This window comes from Daphnia carinata, chromosome 2 (genome assembly GCF_022539665.2).
Source record: "Daphnia carinata strain CSIRO-1 chromosome 2, CSIRO_AGI_Dcar_HiC_V3, whole genome shotgun sequence".
Taxonomy (NCBI): Eukaryota; Metazoa; Arthropoda; class Branchiopoda; order Diplostraca; family Daphniidae; genus Daphnia; species Daphnia carinata.
This window is the reverse complement of record NC_081332.1, coordinates 1,643,145-1,658,299: the sequence shown is the minus strand read 5'-3', so window position 1 is coordinate 1,658,299 and position 15,155 is coordinate 1,643,145. Positions and strand designations below refer to the sequence as shown.

Below are 15,155 nucleotides of genomic sequence, written 5' to 3'. Positions count from 1 at the left end.
AGCTGTTTCTCACATTCTACTGGAAGCAGATAAAACTAAAACGACTAAGGACATTCTCGAAACCAGGTGGGCAGGGTAAGAAACAGAGCAACACTTCACTTCTAAAAGGCCTTTTTGCTCAGCCTGAAAGCTTATAACATTTTACATGATCTATTCAATTTAAGAATTCATTTGTCCTGTATAGAATCATTAAAAAGAAGGGGAAATACGTCGTTCATTGCTATTAGCAATTCTGAATAAGAAAACGATGACTCGCTAGCTCACCTGTTAAACTATGAAATAGAATTTTGGGGTGGGATTTCTGTCGTTACAGTTTTAGCTTTTTCGTTCAAATTAATTTTGAGTATACTTTCGCAATGTGCAGGTCTCTCTTTTCTGTCGTGTCCTTCATAGCGCACGTGTCGGTCTGTTTCAAGACCACGCGTGCCAGGGACCTGCTGGCACCGGCCAAAGTAAAGACGATACACGCAGAGAAAGTAATGAAGGGGTCCGGGAGAGGGGATTGTGCAATAGAAAATAGGCGTTACACCCATTCATTGAAGTTGTAGTTAATTAGGTTTTTTTTTTTTGCTCCGCCTACCGCCAGGGATTGGTATAAATGATGGAACAGCCCACCTAGGTTCGTCCCAAACACATCCGCAAAGCTTCGATAAAGAAGAGAACGTTCCAGCGCAACATACATCGTCTTAATTCCAAAGAAAAAATGGCAGGCAATTTCAAAGTGAGTACGATATTATTAAACTAAGCAAGATTTCGAATTGATTTTAATTTTTATGGTTTTTTGTATGGCGTTGCAGGTTGCATTGCTTTTCGTGACTTTGATGTTCGTCGCTATGGCAATGGCGAAAAAAGTCAAATTATATTATGGCCATGGTGGTTATGGAGGATATGGTGGGTATGGCGGATATGGACATGGATATGGCGGATATGGACATGGATATGGAGGATATGGACATGGATATGGAGGATATGGACATGGATATGGACATGGATATGGAGGATATGGAGGTAACAAATACGTTATCTCTACTTAACTTATTTTAAAATGCTATAAAACATAACATTACGGCATAGGATACGGACCCAGTTACTACGGCGGATATGGTTACTGAACTCTCTACAATGAAACGGTGTAACCTTTTGTTTTGACATTGGCTTTCCTGTAAACTCATGTATCCAATTCACTTAATTTTCAAAAATAAACACAATTTCTAAAAAAAAAAAAGTTATAACTTGTTTTGCTTCCGAAGAAACACCTGCAAACACGAACATCAGTTTCAATCCAGTAATTTAAAACAAATTCTCCAGGCGAGGCTCGAACTCGCGACCTCGGCATTACTTCCGTACATTGCAGAATCTATTAGCACAATTCATTACTGTCTTATAAGTACCTTGCGCTAACCAACTGCGCCACTGGAGACACAAAACATTTGTCTTGCATATACAAACCATCATTCCTTATAAAGAACATAAACAAATCAAAGAGACTATTGACAAAGTGATTCATCGCTCGCATTCAACAACTGATGTGGGACCTCACACAAATTGCACTAACTGTGTACAAGTTCATCGTGAATTCACGGGCAATTAAAGTTTCATCTGTACCTCCAGCGTGACTCGAACCCGCAATCCCCGGCTTAGGAAGCCGGTGCCTTATCCATTAGGCCATAGAGGCTTAAAAAATGAGATTAAATTTATGTTCAGATCAATATAGTGCTTATCAATGTCCAGTTTCGCATTTTACATATCGCATTGAACGTGAAGAACAGCGTGAAAGAATCTTTTCCCTACCTTATAGCAGTCGGAAGACCCGATTGACTTGTCATGTAATTTAAATAAGGTAAAGATGAAGAAAGATTAGCAAAGAGATGTCGAGTCTGTCAATTAGAGTTGGCTCTGTTCTGGTGCAATACGTACAGCAATGGTCGAATGAAAAAAGGACAAACGAAGGGGCACGAGAAATAGTTTAAACGGAATATAATGGTTGGTGTGACGTAACAAACTTATGTCTTCTTACTATTTAGGTCGGCCTGAAAAGGGCTAATGACACTGCGCAAAACAAAAGAAGGTAGGGCACGAAACAAACGAAAAACATTCACTTGGGGAAGAGTACGCTAATTCACCTTCAGCATTTTCTCAATGACGAATGCTAATTATGGAAATTCCAAGAATCTATTTAGTCCACACGTTCTACAACATGAACGAGAAAATGCGTAGCTATTTAAATGGGCAAATACTTACGTGTTACGTCAATTACCATGAGAACATCCGTTCTCCTTCGCAGAATCAGCGCACCGAGACGAGGTTAACTCTAAACAAAACGACACTTAACTCGCGTTTTCGTTCACCCCAAATGTCCGTTTTTTTTCAGGAATTCCCCTGCTAAACCACAACGATAAATTTTAATAGCAAACTCTCTCGTCTTTTGGCAATTTCCCTTTCACTCGCGTTCTCCAATGCGCACTAAATTTCAAGAGCACCTGTACCACTAAACTCCTGGCACCGCGCGTGGTACACGTTGGCGACGACACTGTCAAGGAGATTGCTCAGAAGAGAAAATGTGCAGGTCAGGTCATAGATGTAAAATAGAAAAGAAGGACAAACAACCCCATTGGACTGCAGCAACTAGGTACGTCCTCTGCAATCGATTCATTTTGAAATTGCTGAATAGCTAGTATGTAACCTTCGCAGTTCTAGATGTAGGGCTACCGTCAGTAGCGATTTGCACGTTTTTAAGTGCACCGCATGTAACCGGTTATTTTCTTTCATTTACTTCTGTCTGTACCATCGGGGAATCGGTATAAAAACCGGAGTGCTCCAACCGGTTCGTCACAACTTGTCTGCAACTCCGTCTAAGAAGACAACACTCGCACAAAGACTGTCCCAGTTCTTCAACACGATGGCAGTTAATTTCAAAGTACGTTTTTGTTATAATTATTGAACATTTCCAAACCAAATAAAATAAGTGTTCCATGTGATGTAGTGTATGCAATCTACCTGTTTTCTTTTGCTGTATTGTGTAGATCACGCTGCTTGTGGTTGTTTTGATGATCGTCGCTGTGGCAATGGCGAAAAAAGTTAAATTATATTATGGCCATGGTGGTTATGGTGGCTACGGTGGATACGGAGGCTACGGTGGATATCGTGGATATGGCGGATATGGCGGATATGGCTATCCATATGGAGGTATTATTTTGGCTGTTGTTTACTATACTATGAGCAATTATTAACATTATAGTAACGGTATTAATTTTAAAATGGATAATGTATTGTTGAATCTACAGGCTATGGCGCTGGATACGGACATGGCTATTACAGCGGATACGGCTATTGATGAACGAACACTTTTGTTTTGAAAATTATGATGACCTTACACTCGTTTATATATCTGTATGGACACACCCGGCAGGCATATACATTGCAATTTTTTCAAGTGAAGCATGGTAAATCGATTCAACTATACGGAATGAATCTATTTTAATGAAAATGTCACGAATAAGAACAATTTCCAAGTACTATTAAGGGCATGGTGGCAGTTGGATGAAATGCCTCAGCACTTACCTGTCTGTTTCGACCTAAATAATCGCTAGAATTTTCGTATCTTCCCTACAAAACTAAGCTTGCTTTTAAATGAATTTGGTTTAACCCTCGGTACTGTTCTATGTGGATTGCTTGTTAACGTTTTCTAACATCGAAACATTTCGGGACGTTAACTGAATAAACCTCGAGTCTGTATACTCATTTCAAGGATAACTATGATCCTTACTAGTCGGGACACCAGAATATACTGGATAGGCTCTAGAGCGTTTGACGATGGCCATCAATAAGGCCACACACAGACAGGCGATCAAAAGAAGCCCAAAGGCTGCAACCAACAACGAGGTGACGTGAAAGCCCGATTGATTCACATTGATGATATCTTTTGTTTCATATCCGGCGGATCCTTCCAAATTATTCCTAGCCAGCATAGCTAATTTGTCTGGTACAAAGAAAGCGACCACGTTGGAGACTTGCCCAACCTTTCCAGCTTTGTCCACTGCCCGTAGTGTCACGTAATAAGGTCGGTCCAGATCGATATCGGATAGCAAGAAGGTGGCCGTTTGCAAGGAGCCAGCTTCGATGGGTTCGAGTGAACCGGCCACGAGATCATCTTCTTTGATGGCGGAGCGCTTCTTGCGAGCAGAATATTCATCGTCAAAGTTGTAGTTTATCACGTAGTCCGGCGTGTCTGAATACCTCAGTACATAATAAGCAACTACGCATTCAAGAGATACGCGCAGGACAATTATAAACACTTCGATTAGATAAAGGAAATGAATACGAAAAATGTACCAGTGCCATAATCGAGATCGTCACCGGGAGCAGTCCATTTCATATCCATCATGATGTGTCCCTCTGTTTCATCAACTAACGTGACAGAAAGATCCCTGATTTCACTTGGTGGATAAGCATCGTAACTCGACACGGGTATTTCCACCTATCACAACAAATTCATCAATCAATTGAAGAATCTAGAATTCAATGAACAGCTCAAAAAAATAAGTAAAACCTGAAACGATCCACCAGAAACGATGCGAGTAAAAGCGGCCAGAGGAGTCCCTGCGCCGTTTTCATGAATTAAATTACCTGCACATTAAAACAAAGAACGAGGCAGTCAATCAAAAATTGTTGCATATCAAAGAGATAGGGTGTTCTTCGTACCGCGAAGCTGAGGGCTGGCAGAGCCAAAAAAGCCTGAACTCTGGACAGTGTCTTCATTGCTAATCACATGGCATTTGACCGTGTACCGACCCTTCTGAGTGGCGTTGGTGTAATACCTGGAATAAACGCCATCATTGGCCTCAGTGTCAGCATTGACGCCATTGTCCAGCAGCTCCAGAATTTCCGACTCACCGTTGGGTTTCACCAAAAAAGCTCTTCCCAATTCAGTTGGCAAGTTAATTTAAAACATAATTAAAAATAAATCGACTACGAAAATTACCTGACCGTGGCTCCAACAACCGCATTCGATCCAGTCGTCACCTCAGCGCGAACTGGAATTGTGTTCTTACCGGCGTTTTTAATATCAGCTAATAAAACCAACAAGAGCAGGCAACTACTAAATGTGTAAAGGATGATTCAAATCGTAAACGTCCAGTACGTACCTTGCGGGACCCAGCATTTAGTTTTGATTGGTGTCGTAACGTTTGGACGCATCTGCGCTATAACAGTGACTAATAACAATTCAGACTGCTCGCTGCTTAACTTGACGTTGAGGGACCAATTTCCGATCTACGAACCAGTTCGATTTTTAACTTGAAAAAATAAACAAGCAGCAATTCTTCAATTTGTGTTATTACCATCGCCAAGTCTACGGTGACCGAAGCTGTGGTCGTTTCATACTCAACCTCGCTGAAGACCTCACCGTCAGGTGAGATCAGTTCCATCGACTCTAAATTTGTTAGTTCCTCTAGATTGAAAATGCTCAATTTCAAATTGCGACCGACCGTCGGATCAACAACGAAATTGTCATTGATCTCCGTTTCTGATTCCTGAGCCGTGAATGTTTTTTCAAACAACTTGAATTGCAAATCTCTGTCGTTGACTCTCGATTGATACGTGTTAGCGCCCAAGAAAGCCTGCTGAAGGGCTTCGCTCGTTTCATTGTCGTTCACGAAATAGCTTTTGCCATCGGTGATTTTGGCCAGGTGCTCAATGTTCTTGTCCGCTTCTTCCCTGTTAAATTAAGCGTTAGTAAATTCGTTTCGCGCGGTCGTTGGAATAAAAAGAACCCGAAAGCGATGCTGACGACGCGGATGCCTGCTTTAACAACGTCCTTCTGTACGCTGGCAATGTCGAGATAACCTGGCGAATTTTTTCCGTCGGTAACTAGGAGGATGATTCCGCCTTTTTCTGCATCATTCGGATTGCTAAGCATCTGTCGAATGCAGAGGTTACAGCAAAGAGAACTTGACACTTAAGTGTTAGGGGTACCTGGACAGCAAGATTAAGGCCGCATCCGATACAAGTGGCAGAAAACAATTGTTTGGGCACTTTCTTCATCATCTCCTGACGTGATTTCATGTCGGTGATGGTCTGCAGTTCACTCGCAACACGAGCCGTCGAACTAAAATTCAATCGTTGTAAACTGCGAATTTTTCAATTGAAATTGATAAAGAGATGGACGAACCTGAACATAATCATTCCCAGTTTGCTTCCAGTGGGTACATCGTATTTGATCCAGGAGCGCACAGCTTCGCCCAATTTACCGATGCGATTCTGTAGACATTCATCGATCTGAGCCACTCTAACAATTTGACTAAATTACGAATCAAAGTGATTTACCAAGATTTTCATGCTGTCGGAAACGTCTGCCACTAGGACGAATCGCGATCCAGCCGTCCGAACGACGTTGAACTCCGTCGGCATTATGTCCAAATCGACCTGTTGAGCTCTATTCATTTGCACGTGAAGAAAGAGGTCGTTTTTTTTACGAACAATTGACATGTGGAAAAATTAAATTTTTACTTGTTATTCGCAAAGTCAGGGCTGCGCATAACGACCGTCCAAACGCTGGCACCTCCGCACATGGCGTTGTGTTTTGTTGGGGCTTCCGCATTGTGCGCGTGTTCTTGGTCATCCTTGCAGAAATGAACCATCTGCCAATCAACCATTCAATCAAATGCGTCCCTTTTTAAAAAATGAAATTAAATGTTTAATTAAATACCGAATCGGGTTTATGATAGGACATCAGAGATGTATCCGGCTTGAAAGCTTCGTTCAATTCGAATCTACAATTCGCGTCGTAATTCTGCGTGGCCGGATCGCGTTTACAAGTTGGTGAATTGTTACTAACATCATAAATGCGGAAGATAGGCGGCTTGTTACTGCAGATATTGGGCACCGGGTCTTTCGCATTTGCTGGGAGATAAAACAATTTGTGTTGAGGATCCCCCAGATCCCCGTATTCGTTAAAAACGCCGTAGCGATAATGAGCCCATTCATGGACGAAGACCTTGCCTATTGTTTGAATAAAGATCGAGTAATCAGCGTTGCTCAACATTCCAACATTTCATGAGAGAAAGATAATTTTAGCATTTTTACTTACCTGGTTTACCGAACATCAAGTGGTTATACTCTTGGTCAAGAGTGGCCATGTAATTGGGTGTCAAATGGATTGTTTCGCCTCTTTCGCCGCATTTGCCAGGCTGTCGGGTGTAGGGCATGTCACCATGCCACGGATTGGGTGCGTCCACGATAACGTCAGCTGTCTAATCGCCGTGTGGCAACCAGAAAATAACGGCCTTTATTTGATTTTACACGAGCTTAAAACCCACACACACACACAAAATGATCAATAAAGACCGTATACGTACTTCGAACGTTTCCCAACTGCTGGCAGTCGCATTCACATTCGTCCAAGATTGGGGAATGAGAATTTGGACACGTTTGAAATAGGCTCGATCACCCGTCGCCACGTATAACACAGGAGATGCTTCTAAAATCATTTTCTAATTAACAGTTGAAAAAAGAATGAATTATTAAGCCATTATTTGTATTAAATTATCGATGAATACCTCGATGTTATCAATGATGATCTCGGATTGATCCTCAGGTACTGCGTCACTGATGGCGAACACCAAATCGACGTAGCCACTGTCGTCGAGACTTACTCGTGTAGAAGATGAACTGCCAATCCATCCTGTGCAATGAATAACGAGCAAAAGCGCAAACAATCGAGTCAATACAGTCCTGTCCATTTCTTCAGACTGACAACTTCTTCAATTCGAATAGGCTTCTTTTATTCAGTTAGCTCTCGTTTGCATTGCGACAATGTAGTCCCTTATCTTGGCTTCATCTTAAACGAATGAATATAACACTAGTTTGAGCTATATTTACGGAAGCGGCATAGGATTGAAATTTTATCAAGGATTTTATAATTTTTTTTAATGCTTTTTTCATTTGGTTCTTTTACTGTTGGTTACTGCTAGTGCAATAAACGTACAACGACGGATAAAGTTAAACATATAAGCTTACCCAAGCGATGAGCTTAACGTTTCGTACGGGTATTTGTGTAAATTACATGTACAGCCCTATATTTCGCAACTTGTTTTACTACTTCCAATCAGAAATGTTTTACTTGTAGACGTGGACTAATTACGTTAAGAACAGAGTTGATTCCGTAATCCCCTAGAATTAAAGCAATCTCTCTAGCAAATAGATGGCTGATATTTACCTTAGACGTGGAATAAACAGGGATAGCACCTTTTTACCCAACCGCTTCAAATCCAGACGTAATCCACACCTGTTAAACTTTCTTATAAGCTCCAGTACACTTGTGCAACGTTACGTAATCGTAAAACCATTTCCGGTTTGCTTGACTTTGTCACGTATACATTAAACTCAAACACTTTGTAGGGAGAAATATAACATGCGTCCAATGGGCGGGCTAACTTTTAGCTCGTGGGTGTTGGCGTTAATACAGCTATTGCTTCCTGTTGATTAAATAGGCCATTGGAGGTTTCAGCGATTAAATTTCTAACGATGGTGGCAATTATGACTCTTGACAACAGGCCCTAATTCGGTTCGTTCAGTGGGAATGGCGCCGATGCAATGTTGCATGGTTAAACGGCATCGTAACTGCCGGCACAGATAACACGACGAACGACAATTCTAAGGTAAGAACAAAACAATATCTCAGCACAGGGTACTAACATGAGGGTCCCTGAAGGAAAAATTGGCAATTAAGTCTGTTAACGCGGAATGGATTACGGTGCGTGAACTGATAAAGTAATGAAACGACACGACAACAACACTGAGATTGGGAGAAAACAAATGTGAGGCATATTTCCTTTACACTTTGTCCGGCTAGAGCTGTAGACAAAGACTAACGAGACACTTCCAGAACAAGGCAAGGTAGGGTAAGAAACAGATCAAATAAATGCGCATCTGTCAGGGAAGGGTTAGGTGTTCACCTGCTGTAGGGAAGGGGTAAGGTATTCACGTGAAACGCCTTAATGGCGAATGGAATTCTAGGAAATTTAAGAATGGAGTATCGTTTCAGTCAAAGTCCGTAAAACGAAAAAAAAAACGAAGAGCTCGTCAGTGTGACCAATTCATTATGTTTATGAAAGTTACCTCGTCAGCTGAACATCGGTAAACGTTCGATGATTCATAAAACCGAGACTAGGTAATATCTAAACAAATCGACACTTAACTCACGTTTTTGTTCACCAAAAATGTTCGTCTGTTTCAGGAATTCCCCCGTTAACCCACAACGATACATTTCAATAGCAAACTCTCTCGTTTTGGCAATTCACCTTTCATTCACGTTCTCTAGCAATCACTAAATTTCAAGAGCACCAATGCCACTAAACTCCTGGCACTGCATGTCGTACACCTTGGCGATGACACTACTGGACAAGTTGCTCAGAAGAGAAAAGGTAAAGGTCAGGTCGTAGATGTAAAATAGAAAAGAAGGACAAACATCTGTACTTGCCTGCCAATACTTGGTGCGCCCTCTTTGATCATTTCATTGTGCATGGAAACTGCAGGATATGGCGCTGGATACGGACATGGCTATTACAGCGGATACGGCTATTGAATTGCCTCTTGATAAATGAATGCAACGTTTTAGTTGTTATTTTTTAACTCATGATACGCTTACAATCATTGTAGATCTGCATCCACATACCCAGCAGGCATATAGATTACGTATTTTATACGAATAAACATGATAAAGCAATACTGCTATACAGCTATGACTCAGTTCATCGAAGTAAAGCAACACTGATCTTTTGCGAGATTGAAAAATTTCTATGTACCTGAAGATATTTAGAGCTTTGAAAAGGGATAAATTATATTCATCTTGGGTTTCTAAATACATGGTAATTCGCGATTTTCACTAGCCGGAATACCAGCGTACAATGGAGGGTTTCTGGCGTGTTTGACGATGGCCATCAATATGGCCACACACAGACAGGCGATCAAAATAAGCCCAAAGGCTGCAACCAATAACGAGGTGACGTGAACGCTCGATTGCTTCACGTAGCTGATACCCTTTGTTTCAAATCCGGTAGATTCTTCTAAACCTCCGTTCAAATCGTCCACAGTGAGCAACGCCGAGTTGTCCGGCACGAAGAAAGCGACCAAGTTGGAGACTTGCCCAGCATTTCCGGCCTTGTCCACTGCCCGTAGTGTCACGTAATAAGGTCGGTCCAGATCGATATCGGATAACAAGAAGGTGGCCGTTTGCAATGTGCCAGCTTCGATGGGCTCGAGCGAACCGGCCACGAGATCATCTTCTTTGATCACAGAGCGCCTCTTGCGAACAGAAGATTCATCATCAAAGTTTGAATTCATTACGTCGGCCGCTATGTCTGAATACTTCAGTTCGTAATAAGCAACTGCGCGTTCAAGATATCGAGCACAGTTATAAAGATTCGATTACGTAAAGGAAATGAATAAGAAAAATGTACCAGTGCCCGTATCGAGTTCATCACCGGGAGCCGTCCATTTCAATTCGATCGTGATGTTTGTCTGTGTTTCATTGACTAACATGACAGAAAGATCCCTGACTTCACCTGGTGGATAAGCATCGTAACTCGGCACGGGCATTTCTACCTTGTATCACAAAAAATTCGTCGATCAATTGATAGAATCCATGAATAAAAAGAAAAAGAGACAAAATTTTAAAACCTGAAATGATCCACCAGAAGCGATTCGAGTGAAACGGGTCAGAGGAGTTCCTTCGTCGTTTTCATCGATTACATTACCTGCATATTAAAATAATTAACAAGGCAGGAAGTCAAAAACTATCGCACATCAAATAGATGGGGTGTTCTTTGTACCGTGAAGCTGAGGGTTGGCAGAGCCAAAAAAGCCTAGACCCTGAGCAGTGGCGCTATTGCTGACCACCTGACATTTGACCGTGTATCGACCCTTTTGAGTGGCGTTGGTGTAATACCTGGAATAAACGCCATCATCGGCCACGGTGTCGGCGTTGACGCCATTGTCCAGCAGCTGCAAAACTTCCGACTCATCGTTGGGTTTCACCAAAAAAGCACTTCCCAATTCAATTGGCAAATTGAATTCAAACGTAAAAATACATAGACGACGAAAATTTACTTGACTGTGGCGCCCGTTACTGGATACGATCCCTTCCACACCTCGGCGTGAATTCGAATTCGGTTGTTACGGGCGTTTTTAAAATCAGCTGATACAAGCAACAAGAGCAGGTAACTACTAAAACTTGTAAAGGATGATTCAAATCGTAAACGTCCAGTACATACCTTGGGGGACCCAGCATTCAGTCATGATTGGTGCCGTAACGCTTGGACGCATCTGGGCTGTAGCAGTGACTAATAGCGATTGAGATTGCGCCCTGTTTAACTTAATGTTGAAGGACCATCTGCCGATCTAAGAACCAGTAAGATTTTTAAATTGAGAAATACAATCAGCAATTCTTCTATTTGTGTTATTACCATCGCCAAGTCTGCCGTGACCGAAGCTGTGGTCGTTTCATAGTCGAGCTTGCTGATGACATTACCGTCAGGTGCGGTCAGTTCCACCGACTGTAAATTCGTCAGTTTCTCTAGATTGAAAATGCTCAGTTTCAAATTGCGACCGACCGTCGGATCAACAACGAAATTGCCATTGATGTTCATCTTAAATTTAGAAGCTTCGACTGTTGCTTCGTACAATTTAAACTTCAAATCGCTGCTGTGAACATTTGATTGGTACGTGTAAGCGCCAGAAAAAGCCTGTTGAAGGGCTTCGCTTGTATCATCGTCGTTAATGAAATAACTTTTGCCATCGGTGAGGTCAGCAAGTTGCTCAATATTCGTGTCCGCATCTTCCCTGTTACATTAATTGTTAGTACATTTTTTTGCGTGACGATTGGAATAAATGAACCCGATGGCGATGGTGATGACGCGGATGCCTGCCTCAATAATGTCCTGCTCGACGTCGCAGATGTCGAGATAGCCTGGTGAATTTTTTCCGTCGGTAACTAGGAGGATGATTCCACCTTTTTCTGTATCATTCGAATTTTGAAGCATCTGTCGAATACGGAGGTTACAGCAAAAAGAGTTTGATACTTAAGTGTTAGGGGTACCTGGACAGCAAGATCGAGGCCGCAGCCGATACAAGTATCAGAGAACAATTGTTTGGGCACCTTCTTCATCATCTCTTGACGTGATTTCAAGTCGGTGATGGTCTGCAGTTCACTCACAACATGAGCCATCGAACTAAAGTTCAAACGTTTCATTGTTAACTGCGAATTTTCAATTGAAATTGATGAAGAGAAGGACGAACCTGAACATAATCATTCCCAGTTTGCTTCCAGTGGGTATATCGTTTCTGATCCAAGAGCGCACAGCTTCGGCCAGTTTATCAATGCGATTCTATAGACATCAATCGATCCGAGTCACTCAAACAATTGGACTAAATCACGACTCAAAGTAACTTACGCAGATTCCCATGCTGTCGGAAACGTCAGCCACTAGGACGAATCGCGATACAACGGACCGAACGATGTTGAACTCCGTGGGCATTTTGTCCAAATCGACCTGTCTAGTTCTATTTATTCGCACGTGAAGAAAACGGTCGTTTTTTTTACCAACCATTGGCATGTGGAAGACTTAAATTTGTACTTGTTATTCGCAAAATCAGGGCTGCGCATAATGACCGTCCAAGCGCTAACACCTCCACACATGGCATTGTGTTTCGTTGGGGCTTCCACTTCGTGCGCGTGTTGTTGGTCATCCTTGCAGAAATGAACCACCTGCCAATCAACCAGTCAATCAAATGCGTCCTATTATTAAAACGAAATGTTTAATGAAATACCGAATCGAGTTGATGATAGGACATCAGAGATGTATCTGGCTTGAAAACTTTATTCAATTCGAATCTGCAATTCTTGTCGTAATTCTGCGTGGCAGGATCGATTTTACAAGTAGTTGAATTTGTTCTAACATCATAAACGCGAAAGACAGGTGGTTTATTACTACATATATTGGGCACTGGATCCTTCACGCCTTGCACGCGATAGAAATTTGGAAATTGGGCGTTGCCCGGTGCCCCGTATTCGTCAAAAACGCCGTAGCGATAATGAGCCCATTCATGGACGAAGACTTTGCCTATTGTTGAAATGAACACCAAATAATAAGCGTTGTTCAACATTCTAATACTGAATGCGGGTAAGATAATTTGGAACATTTTTACATACCTGGTTTCCCAAAATGCCAATCGTTTTCCTCTAGGTCAAGGTTGGCCACATAATTCGGTGTCAAATGGATTTTTTCGCCTAGTTCGCCGCAGTTGCCATTCTGTCGAGTGTAGGGCACGTCACCATGCTTCGGGTTGGGTGCGTCCACGATGACATCAGCTGTCTAAACGCCGTGTGGCAAATACAAAGGCCTTTATTTGATTTCACACAAGATAAACACACATACAAGAAACGATGAATAGTGACCGTATACGTACTTCGAACGTTTCCCAACTGCTGGCAGTCGCATTCACGTTCGTCCATGATTGGGGAATGAGAATTTGGACACGTTTGAAATAGGCTCGATCACCCGTCGCAACGTATAACACAGGTGATGCTTCTAAAATCATTTTCTAATTACCAATTGAAAAAAAGAAGGAATAAATAAACCATTAACTGTATTGAATCACTGACGAATACCTTAATGTTATCAATGATGATGTCGGATTCATCCTCAGGTACTACGTCACTGATGGCGAATACCAAATCGACGTATCCATTGTCGACGAGACTCACTCGTGTAGAAGACGAACTGCCAATCCATCCTGTGAACTGAATGACGAACACGAGCCCAAACAATCGAGTCAATACAGTACAGTCCATTTCTTCAGACTGGCAACTTCTTCAACTCAAATAGACTTCTTTTATTTAGTTAGCTCTTGGGTGCGTTTCCACAATGTAGTCCCTTATCTTTGCTTCATCTTAAACAAATGTATATAGCACTAAAGTGGGCTTTTTTTTACGGGAACGGCATAGAATTTGAAATGTTACCACGGATTCAGATTATATTTTCTCTTGCCGTTTTTATTTGTTTCTTTACTGTTCGTTACCGCTAGGGCAGTAAAAGTACAGCGACGGATAAAGTTAAACATATCTAAGCTCACCCAAGTGATGGGCTTAACGTTTCGTACGGGTATTTGTGTAAATTACATGTACAGTCCACTCTAACGCAATTTGTTTTACAACCTCCAAATGGAATGTTACACTTGGACGTTGGATACCTACACCACGAACAGACTTGATTCTATAATCCCCTAGAATTAAGTCAACCTCTCTAGCAAATAGAGGGCTGTTATTTACCTTAGACATATGTTACCAAGGATACCCTCCTTTTAGTCAAAAGCTTCATATCCAGACATACTCTACACCTGTCCAACTTTCTGATAAGGTAAAGTACTTGTGCACCGTTATGCAATCTTAACCATTTTCGGTTTGCTTAATTCTCTCACGTATACATTTAACTCAAACATCAATGGTAGGAAAAATATAACATACGTCTAACGGGCGGGATAACGTTTAGCTCGTGGGTGTTGGCCTTAAGGCAGCTATTGCTTCCTGACGGTTAAATAGGTCACTGGAGCTTACAGCGATTAAATTTCTAACGATGATGGCAATTATGGCTCTCGTCGACAGGCCTTAATTCGGTTCCTTCAGTGGGAATGGCGCCGATGCAATGTTGGATGGCTAAACAGCATCGTAACAGTCGGCATAGATCACACGGCGAACAATCCTCAGGTAAAAATAAAACAACATCTCAGCACAGGGTGCTTAACGTGAGGGTTCGTAGAGAAATGATGGAGTCTGTTAACGTGGTCTATCTTACGGTGCGCAAACTGAAGCCGGGGAGGAAACGAAACACCAAAAACACCGGGTTTGGGAGAAAAGAAATAGTATAAGTAAAGGGGACATATGGGAAGCGTATTTCCTTTACACTTTGTCCGGCTGGAGCTGTAGACAAAGACTAACGAGACAGTTCGAGAAAAAGGCGAGGTAGGGTAAGAAATAAACCAAATAAATGCGCACCTGCTAGGGAAGGGTTAGGTGTTCACCTGCTTTGGGGAATGGGTAAGGTATTTACTTGAAACGCCTCCATGGCGAATGGAATTCTATGAATGGACTTTCGTTTCAG

General features: G+C 42.0%; 4 protein-coding genes and 2 non-coding genes across 7 annotated transcripts; 2 read left to right on the top strand and 4 right to left on the bottom strand.

The window, feature by feature from the left end:
- The first annotated feature begins 634 nt into the window (after window positions 1–634).
- Window positions 635–1,218, top strand: LOC130686055 (neuropeptide-like protein 31). Its single transcript, XM_057509349.1, has 3 exons — window positions 635–721; window positions 798–1,008; window positions 1,075–1,218. The coding sequence occupies exons 1-3, from the start codon at window positions 704–706 to the stop codon at window positions 1,110–1,112; spliced, it is 267 nt and encodes an 88-aa protein (XP_057365332.1). The 5' UTR covers window positions 635–703; the 3' UTR covers window positions 1,113–1,218.
- Window positions 1,219–1,300: 82 nt separating this feature from the next.
- On the bottom strand, window positions 1,301–1,420 carry Trnai-uau (transfer RNA isoleucine (anticodon UAU)). The gene is made up of 2 exons: window positions 1,383–1,420; window positions 1,301–1,336 (listed from the first exon to the last, which is right to left on the bottom strand). It is a non-coding gene; the product is annotated as a tRNA-Ile (tRNA).
- Window positions 1,421–1,602: 182 nt separating this feature from the next.
- Window positions 1,603–1,675, bottom strand: Trnar-ccu (transfer RNA arginine (anticodon CCU)). The gene has a single exon. It is a non-coding gene; the product is annotated as a tRNA-Arg (tRNA).
- A 1,112-nt stretch (window positions 1,676–2,787) lies between these two features.
- Window positions 2,788–9,624, top strand: LOC130686047 (neuropeptide-like protein 31). 2 transcript variants are annotated; one of them, XM_059494171.1, is made up of 3 exons: window positions 2,788–2,917; window positions 3,024–3,186; window positions 9,534–9,624. In XM_059494171.1, the coding sequence occupies exons 1-3, from the start codon at window positions 2,900–2,902 to the stop codon at window positions 9,581–9,583; spliced, it is 231 nt and encodes a 76-aa protein (XP_059350154.1). In that variant the 5' UTR covers window positions 2,788–2,899; the 3' UTR covers window positions 9,584–9,624. The 2 variants fall into 2 exon arrangements, with proteins under 2 accessions (XP_059350154.1, XP_057365324.1); XM_057509341.2 differs by lacking the exon at window positions 9,534–9,624 and adding an exon at window positions 3,285–3,438.
- LOC130686028 (calcium-activated chloride channel regulator 4-like) lies at window positions 3,247–7,753 on the bottom strand. The gene is made up of 16 exons (XM_057509323.2): window positions 7,557–7,753; window positions 7,356–7,490; window positions 7,088–7,250; window positions 6,707–6,999; window positions 6,508–6,638; window positions 6,325–6,433; window positions 6,170–6,258; window positions 5,974–6,106; window positions 5,772–5,917; window positions 5,340–5,715; window positions 5,145–5,271; window positions 4,982–5,069; window positions 4,702–4,916; window positions 4,550–4,626; window positions 4,333–4,477; window positions 3,247–4,255 (listed from the first exon to the last, which is right to left on the bottom strand). The coding sequence occupies exons 1-16, from the start codon at window positions 7,737–7,739 to the stop codon at window positions 3,744–3,746; spliced, it is 2,922 nt and encodes a 973-aa protein (XP_057365306.1). The 5' UTR covers window positions 7,740–7,753; the 3' UTR covers window positions 3,247–3,743.
- A 191-nt stretch (window positions 9,625–9,815) lies between the features above and the next one.
- LOC130686027 (calcium-activated chloride channel regulator 4-like) lies at window positions 9,816–13,867 on the bottom strand. Its single transcript, XM_057509322.2, has 16 exons — window positions 13,667–13,867; window positions 13,465–13,599; window positions 13,208–13,370; window positions 12,826–13,118; window positions 12,633–12,763; window positions 12,450–12,558; window positions 12,295–12,383; window positions 12,095–12,227; window positions 11,893–12,038; window positions 11,463–11,838; window positions 11,271–11,397; window positions 11,107–11,194; window positions 10,830–11,044; window positions 10,678–10,754; window positions 10,458–10,602; window positions 9,816–10,385 (listed from the first exon to the last, which is right to left on the bottom strand). Exons 1-16 carry the CDS (start codon window positions 13,847–13,849, stop codon window positions 9,856–9,858), a joined length of 2,940 nt encoding a protein of 979 aa, XP_057365305.1. The 5' UTR covers window positions 13,850–13,867; the 3' UTR covers window positions 9,816–9,855.
- Between the last annotated feature and the right edge of the window lie 1,288 nt (window positions 13,868–15,155).

Excerpts from the sequence above, each read along its gene's own strand:
- LOC130686055 (XM_057509349.1), top strand. Across the intron at positions 1,009-1,074 it reads TGGATATGGAGGATATGGAG|GATACGGACCCAGTTACTAC; the intron begins GTAACAAATACG and ends ATTACGGCATAG.
- LOC130686047 (XM_059494171.1), top strand. Across the intron at positions 3,187-9,533 it reads ATATGGCTATCCATATGGAG|GATATGGCGCTGGATACGGA; the intron begins GTATTATTTTGG and ends TGGAAACTGCAG.
- LOC130686028 (XM_057509323.2), bottom strand. The coding sequence starts at position 7,739 with ATGGACAGGACTGTATTGACTCGATTGTTTGCGCTTTTGCTCGTTATT. Across the intron at positions 5,070-5,144 it reads TAAATGCTGGGTCCCGCAAG|CTGATATTAAAAACGCCGGT; the intron begins GTACGTACTGGA and ends TGGTTTTATTAG. Across the intron at positions 4,627-4,701 it reads TGCCAGCCCTCAGCTTCGCG|GTAATTTAATTCATGAAAAC; the intron begins GTACGAAGAACA and ends TTTAATGTGCAG.
- LOC130686027 (XM_057509322.2), bottom strand. The coding sequence starts at position 13,849 with ATGGACTGTACTGTATTGACTCGATTGTTTGGGCTCGTGTTCGTCATT. Across the intron at positions 12,559-12,632 it reads CCTGATTTTGCGAATAACAA|AACTAGACAGGTCGATTTGG; the intron begins GTACAAATTTAA and ends GCGAATAAATAG. Across the intron at positions 12,228-12,294 it reads CTGGGAATGATTATGTTCAG|TTCGATGGCTCATGTTGTGA; the intron begins GTTCGTCCTTCT and ends TTTGAACTTTAG.